General features: G+C 34.2%; 5 protein-coding genes across 5 annotated transcripts; 2 read left to right on the top strand and 3 right to left on the bottom strand.

The window, feature by feature from the left end:
* The first annotated feature begins 674 nt into the window (after positions 1 to 674).
* Positions 675 to 3,872, top strand: LOC104767204 (proline-rich receptor-like protein kinase PERK4). Its single transcript, XM_010491250.2, has 9 exons — positions 675 to 844; positions 1,041 to 1,661; positions 1,744 to 2,298; positions 2,405 to 2,491; positions 2,602 to 2,672; positions 2,768 to 2,844; positions 2,933 to 3,077; positions 3,173 to 3,334; positions 3,419 to 3,872. Exons 2-9 carry the CDS (start codon positions 1,112 to 1,114, stop codon positions 3,665 to 3,667), a joined length of 1,896 nt encoding a protein of 631 aa, XP_010489552.1. The 5' UTR covers positions 675 to 844; positions 1,041 to 1,111; the 3' UTR covers positions 3,668 to 3,872.
* A 146-nt stretch (positions 3,873 to 4,018) lies between these two features.
* LOC104767203 (uncharacterized) lies at positions 4,019 to 6,063 on the top strand. The gene is made up of 7 exons (XM_010491249.3): positions 4,019 to 4,266; positions 4,356 to 4,388; positions 4,839 to 4,946; positions 5,066 to 5,168; positions 5,261 to 5,555; positions 5,636 to 5,690; positions 5,803 to 6,063. Exons 1-7 carry the CDS (start codon positions 4,129 to 4,131, stop codon positions 5,869 to 5,871), a joined length of 801 nt encoding a protein of 266 aa, XP_010489551.1. The 5' UTR covers positions 4,019 to 4,128; the 3' UTR covers positions 5,872 to 6,063.
* A 12,154-nt stretch (positions 6,064 to 18,217) lies between these two features.
* Positions 18,218 to 19,601, bottom strand: LOC147920963 (uncharacterized). Its single transcript, XM_087500482.1, has one exon. The coding sequence runs from the start codon at positions 19,571 to 19,573 to the stop codon at positions 18,896 to 18,898; it is 678 nt and encodes a 225-aa protein (XP_087356608.1). The 5' UTR covers positions 19,574 to 19,601; the 3' UTR covers positions 18,218 to 18,895.
* LOC104768214 (putative transcription factor At1g61730) lies at positions 18,371 to 18,802 on the bottom strand. Its single transcript, XM_019241002.2, has one exon. The coding sequence runs from the start codon at positions 18,800 to 18,802 to the stop codon at positions 18,371 to 18,373; it is 432 nt and encodes a 143-aa protein (XP_019096547.2).
* A 1,805-nt stretch (positions 19,602 to 21,406) lies between the features above and the next one.
* LOC104768213 (putative transcription factor At4g00232) lies at positions 21,407 to 22,015 on the bottom strand. Its single transcript, XM_010492137.2, has one exon. The coding sequence runs from the start codon at positions 22,013 to 22,015 to the stop codon at positions 21,407 to 21,409; it is 609 nt and encodes a 202-aa protein (XP_010490439.2).
* Between the last annotated feature and the right edge of the window lie 175 nt (positions 22,016 to 22,190).

Genomic DNA, 22,190 nt, shown 5'->3' with positions numbered 1-22,190 from the left:
TCATATATTTGCTTATTTGGCAAACTGATCATAGCTTAGTACGTACTTAGTTTGACAAAAAAAAAAAAAAAAAAAAAAGCTTAGTACTTAAATTTGAACCTATTGCTATCTAAATAAAGAATTTACTGTATATTGTTTGTCTTACTGGTTTATCGTATAAATTGAAGACTCTAAGGAATGAATCATGGGATTAACTTTATCAATGATTAAGGATATCACAATTCAAAAACTCAAAAATAAACTACTTGTGATCGGGTCATTTTTGCGACTTGAACAAGATTGAGAATCATGACGCAGCACATGTTGTCTTTTTTTTTTCAATATACATGTGAGATTAAAACCAAGATTTAGCTCAATATTCGTACCATAGTTCTTGTAATAACTTCACATAACCGCTTTTAGTTATACCCACACCAATAAAACTGTTCAAAATTAAAATCTGCAACTACACTACTTTTTCTAGTATTGATTTAAGTTGTCAAAAAAACACGTGGAATGATCTAGAGAGGAGTAATATAATCCGACGGACATATTAAACAAAAGATTTACCTAACAAAGGTAAACGAATAAGAAGAATGCATGGGGTTACGTGGGATTCAATCAACAGTCCTCAGTTCTCCTAATATCACGGAGCCTAAAAAGATAAAAATTAGACCGGAGATTATTACAATTATTAGTAACTAAAACACAAAACTGTTATTAAAGACAGACAGAGAGAGAAAGAACAGGCATGTTTCTTGGAATGAAGACGCATCAAATCTCAAAATCTCCCTTATTCCTATAATCATTTTCTCACCTAAATGCTCAAAAACTCGATCTCTCCCCCTTAATCTCTTTCTATAAGGTATACACTTTCATGCTAATCTATTTAACTAATTTTGTACTAATCTTTCATATTTAGCATTGTTACCTGTTTTTTTTTTTTTTTTTTTTTTTTTTAATTTGTTAAACGATCTAACGAAACATAATAAGACAAAGAGGTTATGCCCAAATTAACAAACATTTTGATTATGATCTGTTCTATTACGTTTTGGTTTTAGAATAATTGAGTGGTTAAGGGAGAGAAGACGGAGAGTTTTATATTTTCGTTACCGGAAAATTTTGATCTCCGATGGCTTCTTCCCCTGAATCTGCTCCTCCTCCGTCAAACTCTACCGCTTCTCCATCTCCACCGGCTAATACCAATTCAACCTCCTCTTCTCCCCCGGCTCCTACTCCTCCTACTCCTACTCCTCCTCAAGGAGGCTCATCATCATCACCACCTCCTGATTCCACATCTCCACCAGCTCCACAAGCTCCTTCTCCTCCCAATGCCTCTAATAAGTCTCCTCCCGCACCGCCACAGAGCGGTGGTGGAAATGAATCTCCACCAGCACGCGGCTCTCCTCCTTCTCCTCCTTCTAGGAATAATGGAGATAACGGTGGAAGCAGGTCGACGCCTTCAGGAGACAACAATGGCGGCTCTCGTTCGGAAAATACCCCTTCTGGCGGAGGCAGCAACAGAGGAAGCGGTGGAGGAGGAGGAGGAAGTAATATGAATACGGGTATCATCATAGGTGTATTAGTTGGAGCTGGACTTTTGATGATTGTGCTTATCATTGTTTGTCTTAGACGCAAAAAGAAGAGACAAGATTCTTACTATCCTGATGAACCCATGAAAGGTAAAAAAAAAAAAAAAAAGCATATGTTTTAACACATTTTTATAAGCTTAGATTAGATTTGTTCATTATATTATTGTTTCAGGAAATCAATATCAATACTATGGAAACAACAACAACAACAACAATGCTTCACAGAATTATCCAAATTGGCACATAAATTCACAAGGCCAAAACCAACAACCTCCTGGTGGTGCTTGGGGAGGCGGTGGACCATCACCCCCTCCTCCTCCACCGCGGATGCCTACAAGTGGAGAAGATTCTGAATTGTACTCTGGACCAGCACGCCCGGTTTTACCTCCTCCTTCGCCTGCTTTAGCCCTTGGATTCAATAAAAGCACTTTTACTTATCAAGAGCTTGCGGCTGCAACAGGAGGGTTTGTGGATTCTAACCTTTTAGGGCAGGGAGGATTCGGGTATGTCCATAAAGGTGTGTTGCCTAGCGGGAAAGAAGTCGCGGTTAAGAGTTTGAAATCTGGTAGTGGACAAGGAGAGAGAGAGTTTCAAGCTGAGGTCGACATCATTAGCCGTGTGCATCATCGGTATCTTGTTTCTTTGGTTGGATATTGCATAGCTGATGGACAGAGGATGTTGGTTTATGAGTTTGTTCCTAACAATACTTTGGAATATCATCTTCATGGTAACTAGACCACTTACAACTTATATCACAAAGTTATTTTCTAAATTCTTTAGATTCAAGAAAATTGTAACCTTTGTTGTTGTTGTTGTTGTTGTTGTTGGTTCAGGGAAAAATCTTCCGGTAATGGATTTCTCCACCAGGATGCGTATCGCATTAGGAGCTGCGAAAGGACTCGCTTACCTTCACGAAGACTGTAAGTTTCAAACATTCACCAGACTCATTTTCTTAACGAATGTTGCATGAAACCTAGAAAGCTTTGTCTCTGACTAGTGATTTCTTTTTTTGGCTGAGAAAACAACACAGGCCATCCTCGGATCATTCACCGCGACATCAAGTCTGCAAACATTCTCTTGGACTTCAACTTTGATGCTATGGTGATAAACTAGTAGCCACATTAGGCATTACGCTTTGGTTTTTGTTAATGTAACATTGCTAAAGTTGATAATGACTTATGGCATTGTGAATTCAGGTGGCTGACTTCGGATTAGCTAAGTTAACTTCTGATAACTACACTCATGTATCTACTCGTGTGATGGGAACTTTCGGGTAAGCGTTTTCCCGTATAATAAGATTGTTCGTGCCAATCAAGAAACAGAACCTTTTGTACTGATCTAGTTTTACTTCTCATATGTAGATATCTTGCTCCAGAGTATGCATCTAGCGGTAAATTAACAGATAAGTCCGATGTTTTCTCTTACGGCGTCATGTTACTCGAACTCATAACTGGTAAACGACCGGTTGATAATAGCAGCACCATGGATGACACCTTAGTAGATTGGGTATATCCTAAATAAGTTTCTTGTTGTACAAGAATTGTGAATGTTTTCGCCTTTAATGGCACTGATGATTGCTTCTTGATTATAAATGAATACAGGCTCGGCCTCTTATGGTTCAAGCACTAGAAGATGGAAAATTTAACGTGCTCGCAGATGCAAGACTTGAAGGCAACTACAACCCGCAAGAAATGGCTCGAATGGTGACTTGTGCCGCTGCTAGCATTCGCCATTCTGGCCGTAAACGTCCAAAGATGAGCCAGGTAAATCAAACTTCTTTATAACCCAACTATTTGATATTGTTTTGGTCAGATAATAATAATAACAAAACATGTTTTGGTTTACAGATAGTAAGAGCGTTAGAAGGAGAAGTGTCACTAGATGCTTTAACCGAAGGTGTGAAGCCAGAACACAGTAACATTTACGGGTCATCAGGAGCAAGCTCGGATTATAGTCAGACATCTTACAACGCTGACATGAAGAAGTTCAGACAGATAGCTTTGTCAAGCCAAGAGTTCCCAATCAGTGAAAGTGAAGGAACAGCCAGTCATGATTCCAGAGAGATGTCAACTAAAAGCCCTGCTGCTCCTCAATGAGACAGAATCAATGAATGAATGATAAAAGAAGAGATTTTGAGGGTTCTGAATGCAGAACCAATGTAAGCTTTTAAAATGTCATTTCATTGATTGGATTTTTTTTATTTACTTTTTCGACTAAGTTGTGTTATGTTTTAGATCGTTACGTATGTGTATGATTCTCTGCTCTGAGGTTGATTCAAACATGAAAACTACTTTTGTTTGATTTGGATTGTATCTCTCTATATGCTCTGTTTTCATAATCTACCAAATTAAACCGGAATTAAACCAGAATTTATACCGGGACAATTAAACCGGTCCGGTTAGAAATCCCTGACGCTCTCTGTTTTATAACCTTTCTCCGTCGTCTTCTTTCCCATTTCTTCCTCAGTTCTCTCATTTCGCGTCAATGAAATTTTAAACCTTTGCATTTGTTTATTGAAAAGTTTACATTTTTCTTTTTGTTTGTGTTGGATCCAACTATGCTGAGATTGAGAAGCCTCTTGTCCCTGAAAAGTTCTTCGATTGTAGAATTGTCATTACCAAACGCCACTGAAGCAATTCGTTTCGCTCCATTTCATTCCACGAGTGTTCTGTCTGAGAAATCGAGGAATGGTTCCGTAAGATCTTTCTCTATAAAGATTTAGCTTCATCATTTGAATCTGTGTAATTAGATGTTTTAATGCTCTCAGATTGATTTTGGTCGCAGGATAAGGCTTCTGATGGCGAAAGATCTTCAAAGGTAAGATTTTTTATTTATGAGCAATGTAAAAGCTGAAACTTTGAACTGTGGTTGATACATTGATCGGATTGGAATCAAGAATAGGAATCGTTATATATGGGTTTTGTGTAAATCTGTGATTTATTATCAGATTGAAATTGTTGTCAAATCTGCGAGTTTCCTCAAATTTTGGTTGTCTTAGTCAGAACCCTCAAGTTTAGGATCACATGATTTGGTCATGTAGCTGACATCACAACCAAATTGGTTTTGTAAATGTTTGTACTTTCTAGATGGAACTTTGGAAGGATTGGTTGTTGATAGAAATGCAATCTGTGTTGAAAACCTGTGCTGGTCTTGTCAAGGATTTGATAGTTTTGGTGTGTGTATGTGTGAGTGGTCATTTATATGTGTATCTAATCAAACTCATAAGAGAGTTAGTTCTCCTCTGAAGCTGCAAAATGTTGATCCCAGAACTCCTCCATAAGATTCACATGTACCGTAAAGGAGAAGGGACGCACTAGCGCTAGAAAGACTGTCGACAAACTCCTCTTCCACAGGGGATTTAATGATCCGCTTCAGGTATGTTCGTCTTGCTATTGTTCTCAATCTACCCTATTCGTTTTCTGAATTTATATACAAATTTTGTTACTTTTTAAAAAAAAAATGTGTTTACATGTACCGTCTTTTCTTATACGTAGAATGAGTGGCATTTCGGGCCAAATCCGCTGATCCGGGATAGGCATATGAAGAAAAAACCTCCACCTGGCCGGGGAAAGAAGCCTCGGGATAAGAAAACAAAAAGTGAGTTGCTTTTTTTTTGCCCTTTTTCTTAGTACCACCACATAACTCTTGGCTCTAACTTTACTGTATCCTTTTGTTTGTTTGTAAATTAGGATGGCACAGAGAAGGAAATCCTGAAGATGACTTTGGCACTGATGCTAATAATACATTTGAGAGCAAATGGAGAGAAAGGTGGACAACTCAATCTCAGAAGTCCTCATATTCGAGAGACTCGACATCCGGATTTGAATGGAGAGAAGGCTGGAGCTGGACCACTCAATCTCAAAGGAGCAGAACTTGGAATAATGAGTCTCTTGATGAACCTTTGAATGTTGGCTCTCGGTCTGAGAGGATTGTTTTGGGATTGCCTCTAGATGGTCCAATCAAAATTGATGATGTTAAGAATGCGTAAGTCTTTTCAATTGCTTCCAATGCTCCCCTAAATTCTATAAATGAGTGTTCGTGAAAGCTTTCTTCTTGTTTTGCAGCTTCCGGTCTGCGGCTTTGAAGTGGCATCCGGATAAGCACCAGGGGCCTTCTCAGGTATGCATGATTTTAAACAAAGATTGGATTGTCTCTGGTTTTCTTCTTTTAAGTTTATGTGTTGACAAATTGTTTTTTATTTTATTTTGGGTATATGTGGTTGAAATCGCAGGCGGCAGCGCAAGAGAAGTTTAAACTCTGCGTTGATGCATACAAGTCCCTCTCTTCTGCACTCTCTTGACTTTACTTTACACATAGGCATTATTGTAGCATTAGTTGATAAGGTTGCTTCTGAAAGATGGGTTTGATTTATGAGAATCCACCAGTAATGAGATTGCATAATGGCCAAGAATCACCAATGTATCTCTCTCAATTCTTTTCAAGATTGACAACAAAAACAATGCTATATGAGAAACATTTGTGTTCTTGCGCATAATTTGGACTTGTTATATAACTGCTGATTTGAAACACATTGATGTGAAAGACAATAGCTCGAATACGTCGTGTAACAAAACACTCTTTTATTTCGTACACGAAAAAAAAAAATATCTCAAATACTACATCTTTATATTTTGTGTCCCAAGCTAAAACTAGGCTTAAACATATGCGTTGGCCAATTCCAATATATGCCCCAATCCAGTAAAGGTGCAAACACTCAAACAGTAACGGTTATAGCAGCATATTTAACACATCTAACTATTTCTGATTCCGGCCTTGAAATAATCTCAAATGGTAAGTTCTTTTACATGTTTATTTATCTTTTTATAACTATCAAAAATATATATCGAATTTACATATCATATCATATAATGATTCGCCACAATTTTTTTTCTATTTTTCTTGGTATGTACTACTAAAAACTACTCCTTCCGTTTCAAAATATAAGATGTTTTAGAGAAGTTTTTTGTTTTTTAATATAAGATGTTTTCAAGTTTTTGTGCAACTTTTAGATTAGTTTAATATTTTATATTATGCAATATTGTTTCTGATTGGTTGAACTTGTTAAAAGTAAAGACTTCTTAATATGCGTGTTTTAGTTAAAACATCCTATATTTTGAAACGGAGAGAGTATAATTTATGAATCTATACTAAATAAAAGTAGAAGCTATAAGCTTTTAAGGCTGTCTACCTAGGATTTAAAATATCCAATCAAGATTCGACATGTCAACTTCCATGTCAGCGTTAGAATTTTGGTAAAACTAAGATTTACTTAATTAAACTCTTTCTTTAATATATGTAATCATAAAAAGAAAAGCCATCAATATTTTTGTAAACGTTCCCGATTTTAGAATGTCTAATTTCCTATGATTATATGTTAACTAGGTATGGACCTGCACGTTCGTGCGGAATTGATTTCAAAAACTAAGTTTACTATGAAATATGTAATATCTTATGTACGTATGGAGTTATGTACATAGATATATTTATTTGTTACAACATTTATAGTTGAAACTTATATTAGTTTGGTTTCATTCAGTTTGTGATGTTTGAAATATATAATAAAGGTTTCAGCATAAAATTAAGATTCACCAAACGACAGACCCGAAATATTAGATAATAATATATATCTGAAATATTAGATAATAATATATATCATTTATTCATTTGATATTTTGTTTATTTTTAAAAGCTTGCAAATAACCTGAAAATCTGCAGGATCCACCGGCAAAACACATAAATTTAAATAGATTTTTAAATATGTCTAGATGATATCAAATGATTCTTTAGAATATTCTCTTTAAGATTTTTGGTAACAATAAATCCATACTATAAAAATAATATAAAACTTAATCTATAACCTATTTGTAACCAACTTATTAAAACTAGGTTTTGAACCATATTTTGAAGAAAATTATCTATGATTGATGACGGTAATAAAATATTATCTTATAGAAAACTTTAAATTACTATTTAGGAAAAAATAAATTTCAGATACACAATTTTTTAAAATATAAAAATCAGTTGTGTTATAAAATCAAATCTGATAAAAAATCATGAATTTAACTCAACGTCCAGGCGAGACAGATCAAACAGGTGACCTCACATATCCTAAACCATTTTTTTAACCACCAGAAAAACGAAACAATTTTATCATCATGAATTTATCTATTTTTCATATTTAATTGATCGTTATCACCTATGTTTTCGTGTTTTTCATTCAATGTTTTCTTATTCTTTATGGTCATTTTCATTGCCAAATTTTATGGTAATTGTCATCATTACTTTTACCGTCAGGTTCTTCGTTATACTCTTTTTCTTCTTTTTACTCGTCAACTTCTTCACATTCTTCCACTGAAAAACCTTTTTTTTAGACTACTACACAACTTGTTAACTCATCAAACTCCAAGACCAAAATCATTTCATTTCTCATTAAATTTGTGCAATTCATGAAGACCAGCATAGTCAACACATGCACTCAATTATTGATAATTTCATCCATATACTTATTCGGTTTTAGATCCACACGTATTGAAACTTCTCAAACCAAAATCCTTACTTGTAGAGAAAGTAATATGAACACATGTATAGTTAAAATAATATTTGTGCTTTTCATCAATCCTTCTTTTTTAAACTTAAAAAACATCAAATCAAGATCTTGTGACATCAATCATTCTTTCTTAGACTTAAAAATAAAAATATTACTGTAAAAGTGTCAAATCATCTGTAAAGTAATAAACAAAAACATGTTTTACAGCTCATAAGAGATATAAAGCACAAACGGAGATAAGTAAGATACTAAAAAATTTGATATATAATATTTAGTAATTCTTAAACTTTTAAATTTTTAATAGAGATTAAATTTTTAAAATATTTTAAACTTTAGGTGCAGTTGAAATATTTGTAACATTTTCCTTTTTTTTAGAGTTAAATATCAATGACACTTTACCTTTTTATAGAGTTTAAATGGTTATAATATTTTAAAATTTTTATGGAGGTATTTATAATATTTTTAAACATTCTATAATAAATATTTAAACCTTTAAAAATTTTAATTTACTAAAATAAATCAAAGAAAACTTTTAAATTTGGAAACCTGATAAATAAGCATAAATCAAGCAAACTTGATAAATTTATAGTTAAAAACATATTATTTTTATTTATAATGGTTCTCAACCATTATCTAAAATTTTCTAGCCGATGTGAGATGTTGTACATATTTATTTTATTTCTGTAGATTTAACTTTTTCTTTTCTTTTTTCTAAAAAATCTTAATAATATAGATTACTACTATATTTCCAAAAATGTTATTAGTGAAATATCTAATTCTTATTAGTTTTTTTAAATTCATATATGGACACCTTTAGGAGTTTATAGCTTCAACTTTTTATTAGTATAGATATAATATTATAAAATTTCTATGGAGGTTAAGTAATTGTAATAGTTTAAAACATTCTATGAAGTTTAAATATTCTTAATATTTGAACCTTTTAAAAGTTTCAATATTTATAATAATTTAAACTTTTAAATTCTATAAAAGAAAATTTTTACAAAACCTTTTAAAAGCCAAGAAATATTTAAAATTTAAAAATTATAATATTTTGAAACCTTTTAAAAGCTAAGACTTTTAGAAGTTTCAATATTTATAATACTTTAAACTTTTAAAATGTTTCGAAATATAAAATTTGAACCTTTTACAAAGTTTCAATATTTATAATATTTTAAACTATTAAAATTTAAAAATTATAATATTTAAAAACTTTTTAAAAGCTAAGAACTTTTAAAAGTTTCAATATTTATAATATTTAAAGTTTTAAAATTTTAAATATTATAATATATTTTTGAAACTTTTTTAAATATTATAATATATTTTTCGAAACTTTTTAAATTTTTAATTTGATCAAATAAAAAACCGGATCAAACCGAATAAAACTTTTAAACTTGGACGCATGATAAATCAAGCTTTCCTGCTCATTCGTTGTTGGAAGCATATTAATTTTATTTATATTGGTTATGAACTATTGTCTAAAAATTTCTAGCCGATGTGGGACATTGTACATGGTTCTTTTATTTCCATAAATTTAAAATTTTCTTTGTTTAAAAAAAATTCTGGAAATTCAAAAAATGTTAATGAATGACATGTCAGATCATGATAGGTTGTTTAAAATAATTCTTAATATAGAATATTCTGGAAATTGTAAAAAATGTTGAGTAATATGTCAAATCCTGATAGGTTGTTTAAAATCCTATGTGGACGCCTCAAGGAGCTTATAGCTTCTACTTTTATTTATTCTTGGAGGGTGATTGGTTAACAAGTTGTGTAGTAGTCTAAAAAAAAAGTTTTGAATGATTATTCAGTGGAAGAATGTGAGAAAAACTTACGAGAAAGAGGAAGAAGAAAAGAATCACGAAGAACCGGACGATAAAAGTAGCAATGATAATTATCATGAAAATTTGACAATGAATATGACGAGAAAGAATAGGAAGAGAAAGCAGTGATAAAAAACACACGAAGAATAGGTGGTGAAGATCAATTAAATATACTTTAAAAATAATGTATAGTTTTTTATAAGATAATATTTTATATTTGTCATCAATCATGTTTGAACAAAAAAAAAAAATTGTCATCAATTATATATAGTTTTCACTAAAATATATTAAATAAATCAACCCGTAGTGTAGGTTCAAAACCTAGACCTACAATCTTGTTTTCCTCTGCAAGTTATCATTCGATCAGCCAGTGAGTAGTTCTCTTGGCCTCTCACTAACTCAGTTGAATACCATTTCATTTCATTGGTAAACGAAGTTAATCTAAACCGCGACACAAACCATTCTTTATATCTATCATTTTTCAAAATTAGGTAGTTCATAACACAGCCAAGGAGAAATGATGGTTTGATCTGTTCTATGGAAATCACTGATCCTTTTAAGGAGCTTTTATTCGGAAAACTCACTTGAAATCTCACTTTGTTCTTTCGAATCTGCGTTTTTTCTCAAAGTTTTAGATTGTTTCCAACGCTAATAAAACGTTTGGCATTATGATGTACATATTAATTACCTTCTCAATGACTTGGTCTTGTTGTGGCCTCCACTGAGTTTTGTTAAACCGTTGCAGCCTCACATTTTGTACAGATATCTCCGCGGCAGCTAAGCCATCACTCTGCTCCATGTAAATCTCTGCATTAGTGCTTGAAATCTCTAAAACTGAAACACAAAATTAAGTTTTGTTTACCTTTAAGAACATGTCGATAGGGCCTGAGAAATCAGCGTTAATACGGCCTTTAAGCATAGACCAGCATCCTTTCTTCACCATAACTTCACCTCCATAAACCTTACCACCATTATCTCTCCTCAATGTCATTCCTACTTTTCGTTGATTCTCATTTCTCAACTTTATCCAAGCTGAATCACCCAATTCAAGACTTTTAAGTCATAACGTATAACACAAGAAACAACAAAACCCTTATAACCAACATTTTCTTACCAGAAATGCTGTATATGTTCCCTTCCTGAAGATCAACTCTACTACATTTCTGATTCCATCATTTTCGTTGATTTTCAATTCTTTGAATCCATCTCCTCCAGTAGTTGCAGTCGCTTGTGGAGGCTTCGTGAGGCACTTTCTCATGACGTTACATAAATTAAAAACATTGTGTTCTCTTAAAATTACAAAAGTAAATGAAATGAATTTATTGAGATGCTTTTTTGTTATACCTCGGATTTTAGAGTCTGGTCGTAGGAGAAAGGATCCATGCAATGCCCTGAACCTATAAGAAGAATTAGAAGAAAAAGAAGAGAGATGTTGAAAAAGCCATTGTTGAATCTCTTCATGTTTTCTTGTGACTAACTCAAAAATACCCTACGATATATGTATGGAAGAGTCTTGGGAGATTCACTATTTTATAAAACATTATATACCTCACAAAAGGTATCATTATTTTTAGTTTTAATTAATTCTAGAGGAATAAGTATAATTTTTAATTTTCTTATCTTTATATTTATTTATATACCAATCTTTTGAAACATTTTATACCATCTATATTCTGATTGTTAATAATATTTTTAAATATTGCAGAAGATGTATAGCTAGAGGGGAAAAAAACCTAAAATACATTTTTTAGTAATAGATTAAACAAATTAATTATTTTTTAGAACAAATTAATTCAAAATACATTTTAATTAACAATGTAAATGAATATCAATTTTTATGGTAATTAATACTTATAACATTTTAGAGTCAATGCAATACTTATAACTCCATCTCATGCATGCTCAGCATCGAATGAAACAATTGGCCGACAAGCGCCGTACGGAGCGAGAATTTGATATTGGTGACTTTGTGTACTTGAAGCTACAGCCATATCGCCAGAACTCAGTGGTTATGAGGGTTAATCAGAAGCTTGCACCTAAGTATTATGGTTCTTACAAGATTCTTGACCGTTGTGGTGAAACTGCTTACAAGTTGGACCTTCCTGGGGGCACTAAGATACACCCTGTTTTTCATGTTTCTCAGCTGAAGGAGTTGGTTGGTAATGTGCCTACTGCGACGAGTCTCCCTACTATCTTACCTGATGTGTTTGAGAAGGAACCGGAACAGATATTAGAAAGGAAGATGGTTAACAGACAATGGAGGGCTGTTACTAAAGTTTTGGTGAAGTGGGCTAACGAGCCGGTGGAAGAGGCGACATGGGAGTTTTTGTTTGATCTCAACAAAAACTTCCCTGAGTTTGAGGCTTGACGACCCTTGTGGACAAGGCTCTGCAATGGGGGGAGATTTGATACAGTTTAGCATTGCAAGCCACACGTGTGAGGTTATACGTGCGAGTTCAGGAGGAAATCATCAAATAACACGTGGACGGCTGGATTTGAGAGGCCGTTAGAATCTTTCTGGAAGCATAAGAGCAACTTGTTAGCTCATTTTCTCATTTTTATCATCATAGATCAATTTGTTAAACTTTCTCTAAATTTGTTCTTGTAATCGTTGGAATTCTCTCATCTTGAGAGCCGACGAGGTAATCCTCCGTGTTTTATGAGCATCGAGAGATTCTGATATCGAATTTAAGGTGTTTTGCAATTGATTGTGAGTTTTACTGTATTACTAAGCTAGGGGTATAACGGGAAACAAATTAGGTCTATCAATTAAAATTGAAACAAACCTTGTAGAAGAAAAGGAGAAAACAAAAAACATACACAAGAGAGGGATTGGGAGCAATATCGAAGAAGCTTGCGTTGGAGAGGACTTTGATTAAAAGAGCCAAGATTAAGGAATAAGAAGTATTGTGCTGGAGTTGAAGCTTTTTTATCACTCTGGCTCCACTGGGTCAAATTTTATCTTGTTCATTGCTTCGAATCGATGTTTTCTCGGTTTTAGCATGTTTTCTCGTTTTAAGCCTATTTCGGGACAAAATGGGTATAAGTGTTGTCTAAACACTCCAAATTCAATATGAACTCTTATAATTAGTCAAATGCATTGGATTGTTACATATTTTAACCCTAGAAACACAAACAAAGTTTCAAATCAATGTTTTCTCGGTTTTAGCCTGTTATCTCGTTTTAAGTCTGTTTTGGGACCAAATGGGTATAAGTGTTGTCTAAACACTCCAAATTCAACCCGAACTCTTATAATTAGTCAAATACATTGGATTGTTACATATTTTGACCCCCAGAAACACAAACAAAGTTTCAAATCAATGTTTTCTCGGTTTTAGCCTGGTTTCTCGTTTTAAGCCTGTTTTAGGACAAAATGGGTATAAGTGTTGTCTAAACACTCCAAATTCAACCCGAACTCTTATAATTAGTCAAATGCATTGGATTGTTACATAAATTGACATGAGAAACAGTAACAATGCTGTTTACTGCTTCGAATCGATGTTTTTTTGGTTTTAGCCTGTTTTCTCGTTTTAAGAATATTTTGGGACAAAATGGGTATAGGTGTTGTCTAAACACTCAAAATTCAACCCGAACTCTTATAATTAGTCAAATGCATTGGATTGTTACATATTTTGACCCTAGAAACGCAAACAAAGTTTCAAATCAATATTTTCTCGGTTTTTGCCTGTTTTCTCGTTTTAAGCTTGTTTTGGGACAAAATGGGTATAAGTGTTGTCTAAACACTCCAAATTCAACCTGAACTCTTATAATTAGTCAAATGTATTGGATTGTTACATATTTCAACCCTAAAAACACAAACAAAGCTTCAAATCAATGTTTTCTCGGTTTTAGCCTGATTTCTTGTTTTAAGCCTGTTTTGGGTCAAAATGGGTATAAGTGTTGTCGAAACACTCCAAATTCAACCCGAACTCTTATAATAAGTCAAATACATTGGATTGTTACATATTTTGTCACGAGAAACAGTAACAATGCTGTTTAATGCTTCAAATAGATGTTTTCTCGGTTTTAGCCTGATTTCTCGTTTTAAGCCTGTTTTGGGACAAAATGGGTACACGTGTTGTCTAAACACTCCAAATTCAACCCGAACTCTTATAATTAGTCAAATGCATTAGATTGTTACATATTTTGACACGAAAAACAGTAACAATGCTGTTTACTGATTCGAATCGATTTTTCTCGGTTGTAGCCTGTTTTCTCGTTTTAAGCCTGTTTTGGGACAAAATGGGTATAAGTGTTGTCTAAACACTCTAAATTCAACCTGAACTCTTATAATTAGTCAAATACATTGGATTGTTACATATTTTAACCCTAGAAATACAAACAAAGCTTCAAATCAAGGCAAAATAGAAGTTCACCTACAACTAAGGGAGTAAGCAACTTCTTCCCTAAACTCTAGCAACTGAAAATATTTCTATGTTATCTTAACTACCCTAGGTCTTTCAATGATTTCAAACAGTGGACCAGTAGTTCGGCTGACCCTTTGGGACAATGTTGCCTTGAATTTCCGAAAACGATTGACGAAACATGTCACCAAACCTGTTGTGCTCCTCGCTACTACTGTGAACCCAAGGACAATTAAAGGTTTGTAATCTCAATCCTATAACTACCATTGTTTATTCTGCTATCTATCTGTCCAAGTTTAATCTTGCTATGTGCATATATAATAATTTTCAACTGGTATATTGTGTTTTAACACAATTAATGCAGATATGTTTTGTCTCTCCTCCACCTCTTCCACAAGGATTTTTATCGACAATGATATTGATCCTACTACTGAATATTTATCATGGTATGTACGCTCACTCACATACTTATAATGTGTTCAATTTGTATAGTATACAATATACATATCTTTACTAAGATGCATGTCTTTATTTTCCAAGGTTGTCGTCAACAACTTCACCTCAGAGGTTGTACAGCCTGAACCAGTCACCATTAGCGGATTTTATCAATTTCTGAAAAAGGACACTCCACAGGTATTTTCATTCTTAATTCTACTGATTAGTTTACTGGTTCATTCCTAATTTTGAAGAATTAGTCTCTTACAAATATACCATGTAGCAGAAAGCCCTTTTTCCTACATTACTATGATTGTAGAAATATCACCTCACTATGGCTGGTACTACATTGTATCACCTCACTATGGCTGGCACTACATTGCATGTACTAAATGTGCATGTAAACTTGAGCGAGGAGACACAACCTTGGAATGTAAGACGTGCAACAACAAAAACTCTTCCCATTGAGCGTACTTGACCCAAACTTGAATGTTCCATCTCGCGCGACGGATCTGGTCCTCAAATTCCTTTCTCCGGCAGAGTCTGTAGTCGGAGAGCTCGGTGGAGTCAGTGATTTTTTGCTTAGGCGGACAGATCTCAGCTTCTTGTCTCTCACAAGCTTCTCTTAAAATCTGTTCGGCGGTGATTTGAACCGGCGCCGGAGTTTTGTTCTTGACACGAGTAGGTCTTGGAAGCTTGACTTCAGTATCTTTCCGAGTCATGTACCCTAAGGTACGATCGGAATCTTTGCCGCCGGAGGCCATGAGAGAGAGAGAGAGAGAGCTCGCGGTTCTGCTCTTTTTCCTGGGGTTTCTAAGATTTTTGGGTAAGAAGAAGTAAGGGAAAAAAGCCGAAAAATATCTCATCTATTTTTTATTTGGACGTTTAATACCTCGTCTTTTTACGTTGGAAGAAAAATACCTCATTTATTTATCGTTGGCTTAAAAATATTTAATCTTTAAATTGTTGCCGGAATCTAACCCGCCGTTTAACAGTTTTTAACGAACATTACAGATCATCAAACGGGCGTTAAAATCAAATCACACGTGTTTATATAGATATATACAAAAACATTTAACATAAACAAGTGATATGTAGTCGTAGTGTAGTGGTTAGAAGTGAGTTGGTTTTGTCTCCTAACCACGATTCGAGGCCCCCCCTCCCCCCCCCCACAACACTTTTTATTTTACTTTTTTATATTTCTTTCTTCTTCACACGATCAGTCAAAACTCAAAAGAATTGGTGAAGAAGAGTGTTTGACTGTTTGGATTCTTAAAAGTCTTTCAATAAATACTCGCTAACAACTATCTGTTCTGTTTTGAGATTTTCCAAATCAGATCTGACAAATCAAATATGATTTTTAATTTTTTCATGTCCAGAATCTGAAGAGTCATACAAACTCTCCCCAATGATTATCCTCGCCGTTGTTTCTAGTGGATACATCGACGGTTGGCTAAGAGAAGAAGAAATCAATGTCGTTTATTAGATCGGGAAAACCAGTTGTAATGGATGGATTTGAAAGCTTTGGTTTTAGTCGGCCACACCAATGGAGGTTAGGGTTGCGATTAGTGAAGAAGATGAAAAAAAGAAAGAAAAAAAAACATCAAAAAGTGTAAGATGGTGAACTCGAACTCGCGTGCCCAAGTGTTCAATCAATCAAACGGTACCAGTAGACCACATAAGTATATTCACCATAGGGTCTATAAACTTTTATATATCTCCGTAAACACGTGTGATTTGATTTTAAAGACTGTTTGATGATCTGTAACATCCGTTTAAAACTGTTAAACGGCGGGTTAGAATCCAGCAACAATTTAAAGATTAAATATTTTTAAGCCAATGATAATTAAATGAGGTATTTTTCTTCCAACGAAAAAGACGATGTATTAAACGTCCAAATAAAAAATAGATGAGCTATTTTTCGGCTTTTTTCCAAAGAAATAAAGAGGGATTGAGAATAGAGAGAAACGGAGACGCATATGTTTATATATTTATTGGGCTCTTATTAGGCCGTCATAGGTTTAAGCTCATATATAATTCTAAGCCCAATACTCTGATTTTTTTTCTAAAAGTAAGAATGCAGAAGTTGTGCATGTCTGTTGTGTATAAGCTGGGCAAATGAACCGAACCGAATGGACCGAACCAAAACCGAACCAAAATTTTGGTTCCGGTTCGAGTATGGTTAGTGGACAATAACCGATTACACTGTTTTAGATACCCGGAACCGAACCGAAAATAACCGAAACTGAACCGAAATAGTAAATTAACCGAATGGATCATAAACCTCTATATCCAAACTAACCGGAACCGAATGGATATATCCAAAACCGAACCGAATATCCGAACGCCCAGGACTATACGAAACCAAGACAAATGAAGAGCATTGGCCAATTCATAATAGTAAGACCAATACTACTACTACAGTCTAACATGTAAGGTCATCTCAATTGATGCATCTTAGAGCATGACCACCAATCGTTGCTTTTAGGGGTACTTTTTATAAAAAAAATAAAAAAATAATAATAAAGTAAAACAGAAACTGAGAAACGTTTCTTGGAGGAGAAACATAAGAATCGTTTCTCTGCCATGTGGCAGTTTCTGGTTAGTCAAATTTTTTTCACAAATTTATTATTTAAATTTATAATAATATTAAAAGAAAATGATTAAAATATATTAATTAGAGTAACGATGAGCATTGCTACCTCTGGAGATGACCTTAGTGAGTTGCTTACAAGTTGCTTAGCAAAAACAATAGATTAATTATAATGGAAATAATTTATGAAATATACTTTTATGTCATGTTTGTTTAAAAATTTATGAAATACAATCATTTTTAAATGTTTTAAAATATACTCCCTTTGTCCCTCAAAGTTTGATGTTTAGGACTTTTCACACATATTAAAAGAGAGAGAGAATGTAACTATTTTATTATTTATTTTTTCTAATAATTTATTTGTTTTTATTTGTAGTCATTCATATATCTATATGATGATTTAGTTTACTGACTTTTCCTCCACTTTTCCACTTTCCCATATTTTTAGTATTAAAAATATTCAGAAAATCAGTTTTTGAGGGACAAAGAAAATTTCTCTAAAACATCAAATTATGTGAGACAGAGGGAGTATAATATTTATATATTTTTTTAAGAACTTCAAATCTAGCAACTCTCAGTGGACCCATAAAAATTTACAGTGTTTTAAGAAGTTCTAAATCTAACTTTTTTTCAAAAGTAATAATAAAATATGTGTTAAACAACTTTGTTTAAGATGCATCAATGGAGATGCCCTTAGGAAAAAACGGTTCAGCTAAACTTTTGTGTAAGAAGTTGCAGTTAAACAACAGAGTTGCCCTTCTGTATCTGGTTTATGTTATGTCGTAAACGAATACTGCAGTTAAACAACAGAGTTGGCCAAATTCCAAATGCTAAATTCAAAATAAAATAAGCAAAAGATAATAAGTCAAAGTCACAATCCAAGACAAAGTCATGACGACATAACATAAACCAGATACTTGAAGATAGCATAATCCGAAATCAAAAGAAATAACCAGAAAACATAAAATCAAATCCAAAGTTGCAAAGACAAAAAAAAAAAAAAAAAAAGACATCATTGCATCTAATGGGATGATGATGCATCAACGATGGATAAGAGAGACAATATCATCCAAAAAAGCTGATTTTTGTAAGAGAGTTTCGTCATCTTTGGCCTTCAAGACTCTCCATCGGTCCATCATTTCCCTCTTCTTCTCTTCTGAAACCCGACCCCAATCCATTTTCACTACATCTTCATTCCTGCCAAGATAAGCAACCATACGAAGCAAAACCGAGTTGCTAAACCAATCTCCTCCTTGTCCATGATTCATCACATCCTTATGATAACCTTCCAGCTTCTGAATCCCGTCACTCCTTCTTGAATCTTCAGCAGCATTTGTTCCCGATACCGAGTTCCCCCAGATTTTCCCATACAGTTCAAAAGCTTTAAGATCAAGAGGTTTCAAGGCAGACGGTTTCTTACCTTTTTCATCTCTCTTCTGATATTTTTTTTTAAGTTTTGTAATCTTTGACATGCATTGTAAGAAAGTAACCTTAACGGTGAAAGACTCCTTGATGAAATGGTAGAATCCATCCTTGTCTTCGAGGTATGTTTTACCTGTAGCAGATCAGAATTCAAGAATTCCTTCAAGCAAGCGCACCTCGTCGTTCTCGGTCCAAAGCCGTGGAGGGACCAGCTTCTTGCCACTCGTTTTCACTTTCTTTGCAGCATTCATGTCTTGAGACGAAGAACCTTCACTCACACGCTTATGGGCCTTGTCGGAAACACAGATCTCCTTCTCCTTAGCTATCTCAGCTTTGGAAGGTGTTTCTTTCTTTTTGGGAACTTCTGCCTTAGACAAAGAAGCCTCATCCTCCTCAGAGCTCTCTTCTCCACTATTGTCCTCTTCTTCCTCCTTAGACGACGAGACACAGATCTCCTTCTCCTTGGCTATCATCTCTGCTTTGAAAGGAGTTTGTTCTTTCTTGGACTCGGAGGAAGCGTCATCCTCCTCGGAGGACACACAAATCTTCTTCTCCCTTGCTATCTCGGCTTTGGAAGGAGTTTGTTCCTTGGTGGGCTCATCTTGCTCAGAATCGGAGGAAGCCTCATCCTCCTTGGAGCTCTGTTCACCACAGTGCTCTTCTTCTTCTTGAGACAACGAAGGTTTCGTCTGCAAGCCCAAGGTGGCTTTAGTAAGAGTAGTAGCTGATGGTCCGGATGGAGTGGATATTTGTTCCCCTTCGTCAGAGGAAGACTCGTATGATGATGAACTTACTGAAGAAGTATCATTTTTAGTCGCCATTGTAAGTGAGATCCAAAGAAAACGTTTCGATTTCTCTAAAAGTTATGAGTAGGGGGTAATAAAGAATAGAGACAAATGAGATTTGAGAGAGAGTACTTAAACCCAAATAAAGTGCATGGGAAATTGTAATATATTCACTCACTCATTGTTCTCTTTCTAGTTTTTTTTTTTCTTTTTTTTTCTCTTTTTAGGAAAGATCAATAGACTAAAAAAAAAAGGGAAAAGTTTGACATAAATAAATTGAGAATTATTATATTTACTGGGTTACAAAAATTCGAATCTTGAAAATTCACTCTTGGCCTAATTAGTTCCAAAATTCCAGTACCAAATTTCCTTACTACAATTAAGAGAAAATGACATGTTGGTGAGAAATCCTAAATTCTAATACACGAATATCAATTTTGGCAAACTATTATTAGTAACCAACAAAATTTAGAAATCATATCTTCTAATTAGTTAAGATTTTAAGATTATTTCTTAATAATTTATAGTTTTTTTTATTGGTGTCAATATCATCATAAGCTTTGTTGAATATATAATTATCGACGCATATACGTTACCATAATAATTTAAAATTACTTAAAATGCATACATAACTAAAAATATCTTCAAAAAAAACTTACAAAAATTAATGTCATTTCTCTGAGTAAGTGACAACAAAAGAAGTCTCTTTCCTTTGTTAAACCCTTTTAAATCTTTTGGTATATCGCCATAATCACCTTTTGAACACATGCACAAAAATGGTCTAACTAAAACTTACACTTCAACGTTCTTACTAACTAAAGATTCTAGTAAAACCAATACTTTCAGTTTCACATTCAAATTCCAAAGACCATCAAATTAGTAAAGACAAGCCAATACCTTAACATAGAAGCAACAATCCAAAACATATTCGTTTTTTTTTTCCCTTTCTTAAACACATACCTTTTCATTCATGCTTCCAAAAGGGGATACTGGTAATACAAGTGCAGGTGCCTCCTTAGATGAGCAACACCTAAAAAACAAAAAGAAAGTACAACAAAGCATCTAATTAAAAACTCCGAACCAAGTAACCAAGAAGGACTCGGAGGGATCGATTCGTCTTTGAGCTCTGGAGAGGGGATCCAGATGACAGCGGAGGATGGTCAGTCTTGATCTCTTGCATTAAACCTGAAGCCGGGCGAGAAACTACATTATGAAGTCTAGAGTTTCTTTCCTTCCAAATAAGATAAACAGAGGCTTGATAGGCAAGGCGAAGGATGAGAGTGATGTGTGAAGGTTTTGTTTCATATATATCGCTCCTGTGGCTCAATATCAATTAGAATTATGTGAATTTATCATACTTTCTCATAGTACGTAGTGACAACACAAGAAGGTCTCATTCATTTGTTAAAAGCCTCTACCCATTGAAATCTTTTGTTGCATCACTATCATTAGTTCTAAACCTTTTCTTACATGCATACGAATGGTCTATAACCTAAACCTATTGTGCAAGAAACACTTCAAGTTCTTCTTCTCAACGAAAGATTATAGTAAAACCAATGTTGTAGTTTCACATCTAACAAGATTCAAATTCCCAAGAACCAGATTTAACCAAATAAAAGATAAACCATCAATCCATAATAAAAGTCATCATAACATAAAACATAGAAATTACTTAGAAATAAAAATCCGAAAAAAAAGATAACCACAAAACCAGAAAAAAACAAATTTAAAAAGAGACATTAATATTACATGAAACGGGATGATGATGATGCTCCAACGATAACAGAAACCAAATCCTTAAAAAGCTTTGACTTTTGTGGCATAGATTCACGTTCCTTGGCTCGCAAGACTCTCCATTTCTGATCCATCTTATTCTTCTTCGCTGTAGGAACCGCGCGCATCCCATTTGCTCTTCAGAGAATCTTCATCAACACCACGGCTTACAACTTGTCGAACCAAAGACGCATTCTCAAACCATTTTTCTCCTTCACGACTCATCACTGTTTGCTTCTCTTCTTTAGGCTTTACAGCCCGCTTACTCCTCTTTGGTTTCTCAACGGCAGATGTCAACAACTTAGAAACTTTCTGGTAGTAACAATCCGAGGTAGATGGTTCTTTAGCATTCCTCCTTTGATCCATTAATTGCTTCTTCAAACTATTCATCTTCTCTACGAATTCGTCGAAAGACTCTAAATTTGTATATTCCTTCATGAATTCGAAAGTTTCCTTCATATTAACAAAAGGATTCTTCCCTGTTAGAGCATAACAATCAAGAATACCTTGTAGCACACTGATCTCTTCATACTCCAACCTTTGGGAACACACCTTTTTCGCAACCTTCTTTGATCGCTTTGCATTCACGTCTTTGTTCGCTAACAACGTCCCTTCGTTTTTCCGCTTCTTCCCAGTTAGCTGAGCTGCACCGGAACCACCACAAACCTCCTTCTTCTCGGACCGATTCGAATTCACTTTGCCCATTATCAAAGAACGTTTCAGCTTCTCTGAGAGAGAGAGAGAGAGAGAGAGATTTGGTGGATATGTAAACCCGCAAGTCACACTAGACGGTTTGTTTACTTTTTATTGGAAATGTGTATTTTGCATTTCATTAGTTATTCTTTCGGGTTTTTTTGTTAATGCTTTCTCGGTGTGGTAT

The sequence above is a fragment of the Camelina sativa genome, chromosome 19 (genome assembly GCF_030686135.1).
Source record: "Camelina sativa cultivar CO46 ecotype springtype chromosome 19, ASM3068613v1".
Lineage (NCBI taxonomy): Eukaryota > Viridiplantae > Streptophyta > Magnoliopsida > Brassicales > Brassicaceae > Camelina > Camelina sativa.
This window is presented reverse-complemented; position numbering and strand designations above follow the sequence as displayed.

Excerpts from the sequence above, each read along its gene's own strand:
- LOC104768213 (XM_010492137.2), bottom strand. The coding sequence starts at position 22,015 with ATGGGCAAAGTGAATTCGAATCGGTCCGAGAAGAAGGAGGTTTGTGGT.
- LOC104767203 (XM_010491249.3), top strand. The coding sequence starts at position 4,129 with ATGCTGAGATTGAGAAGCCTCTTGTCCCTGAAAAGTTCTTCGATTGTA. Across the intron at positions 4,267-4,355 it reads AGAAATCGAGGAATGGTTCC|GATAAGGCTTCTGATGGCGA; the intron begins GTAAGATCTTTC and ends TTTTGGTCGCAG. Across the intron at positions 4,947-5,065 it reads GATTTAATGATCCGCTTCAG|AATGAGTGGCATTTCGGGCC; the intron begins GTATGTTCGTCT and ends TCTTATACGTAG.
- LOC104768214 (XM_019241002.2), bottom strand. The coding sequence starts at position 18,802 with ATGTCAAAGATTACAAAACTTAAAAAAAAATATCAGAAGAGAGATGAA.
- LOC147920963 (XM_087500482.1), bottom strand. The coding sequence starts at position 19,573 with ATGGCGACTAAAAATGATACTTCTTCAGTAAGTTCATCATCATACGAG.
- LOC104767204 (XM_010491250.2), top strand. The coding sequence starts at position 1,112 with ATGGCTTCTTCCCCTGAATCTGCTCCTCCTCCGTCAAACTCTACCGCT. Across the intron at positions 2,492-2,601 it reads CGCTTACCTTCACGAAGACT|GCCATCCTCGGATCATTCAC; the intron begins GTAAGTTTCAAA and ends AAAACAACACAG. Across the intron at positions 2,845-2,932 it reads CGTGTGATGGGAACTTTCGG|ATATCTTGCTCCAGAGTATG; the intron begins GTAAGCGTTTTC and ends TCTCATATGTAG.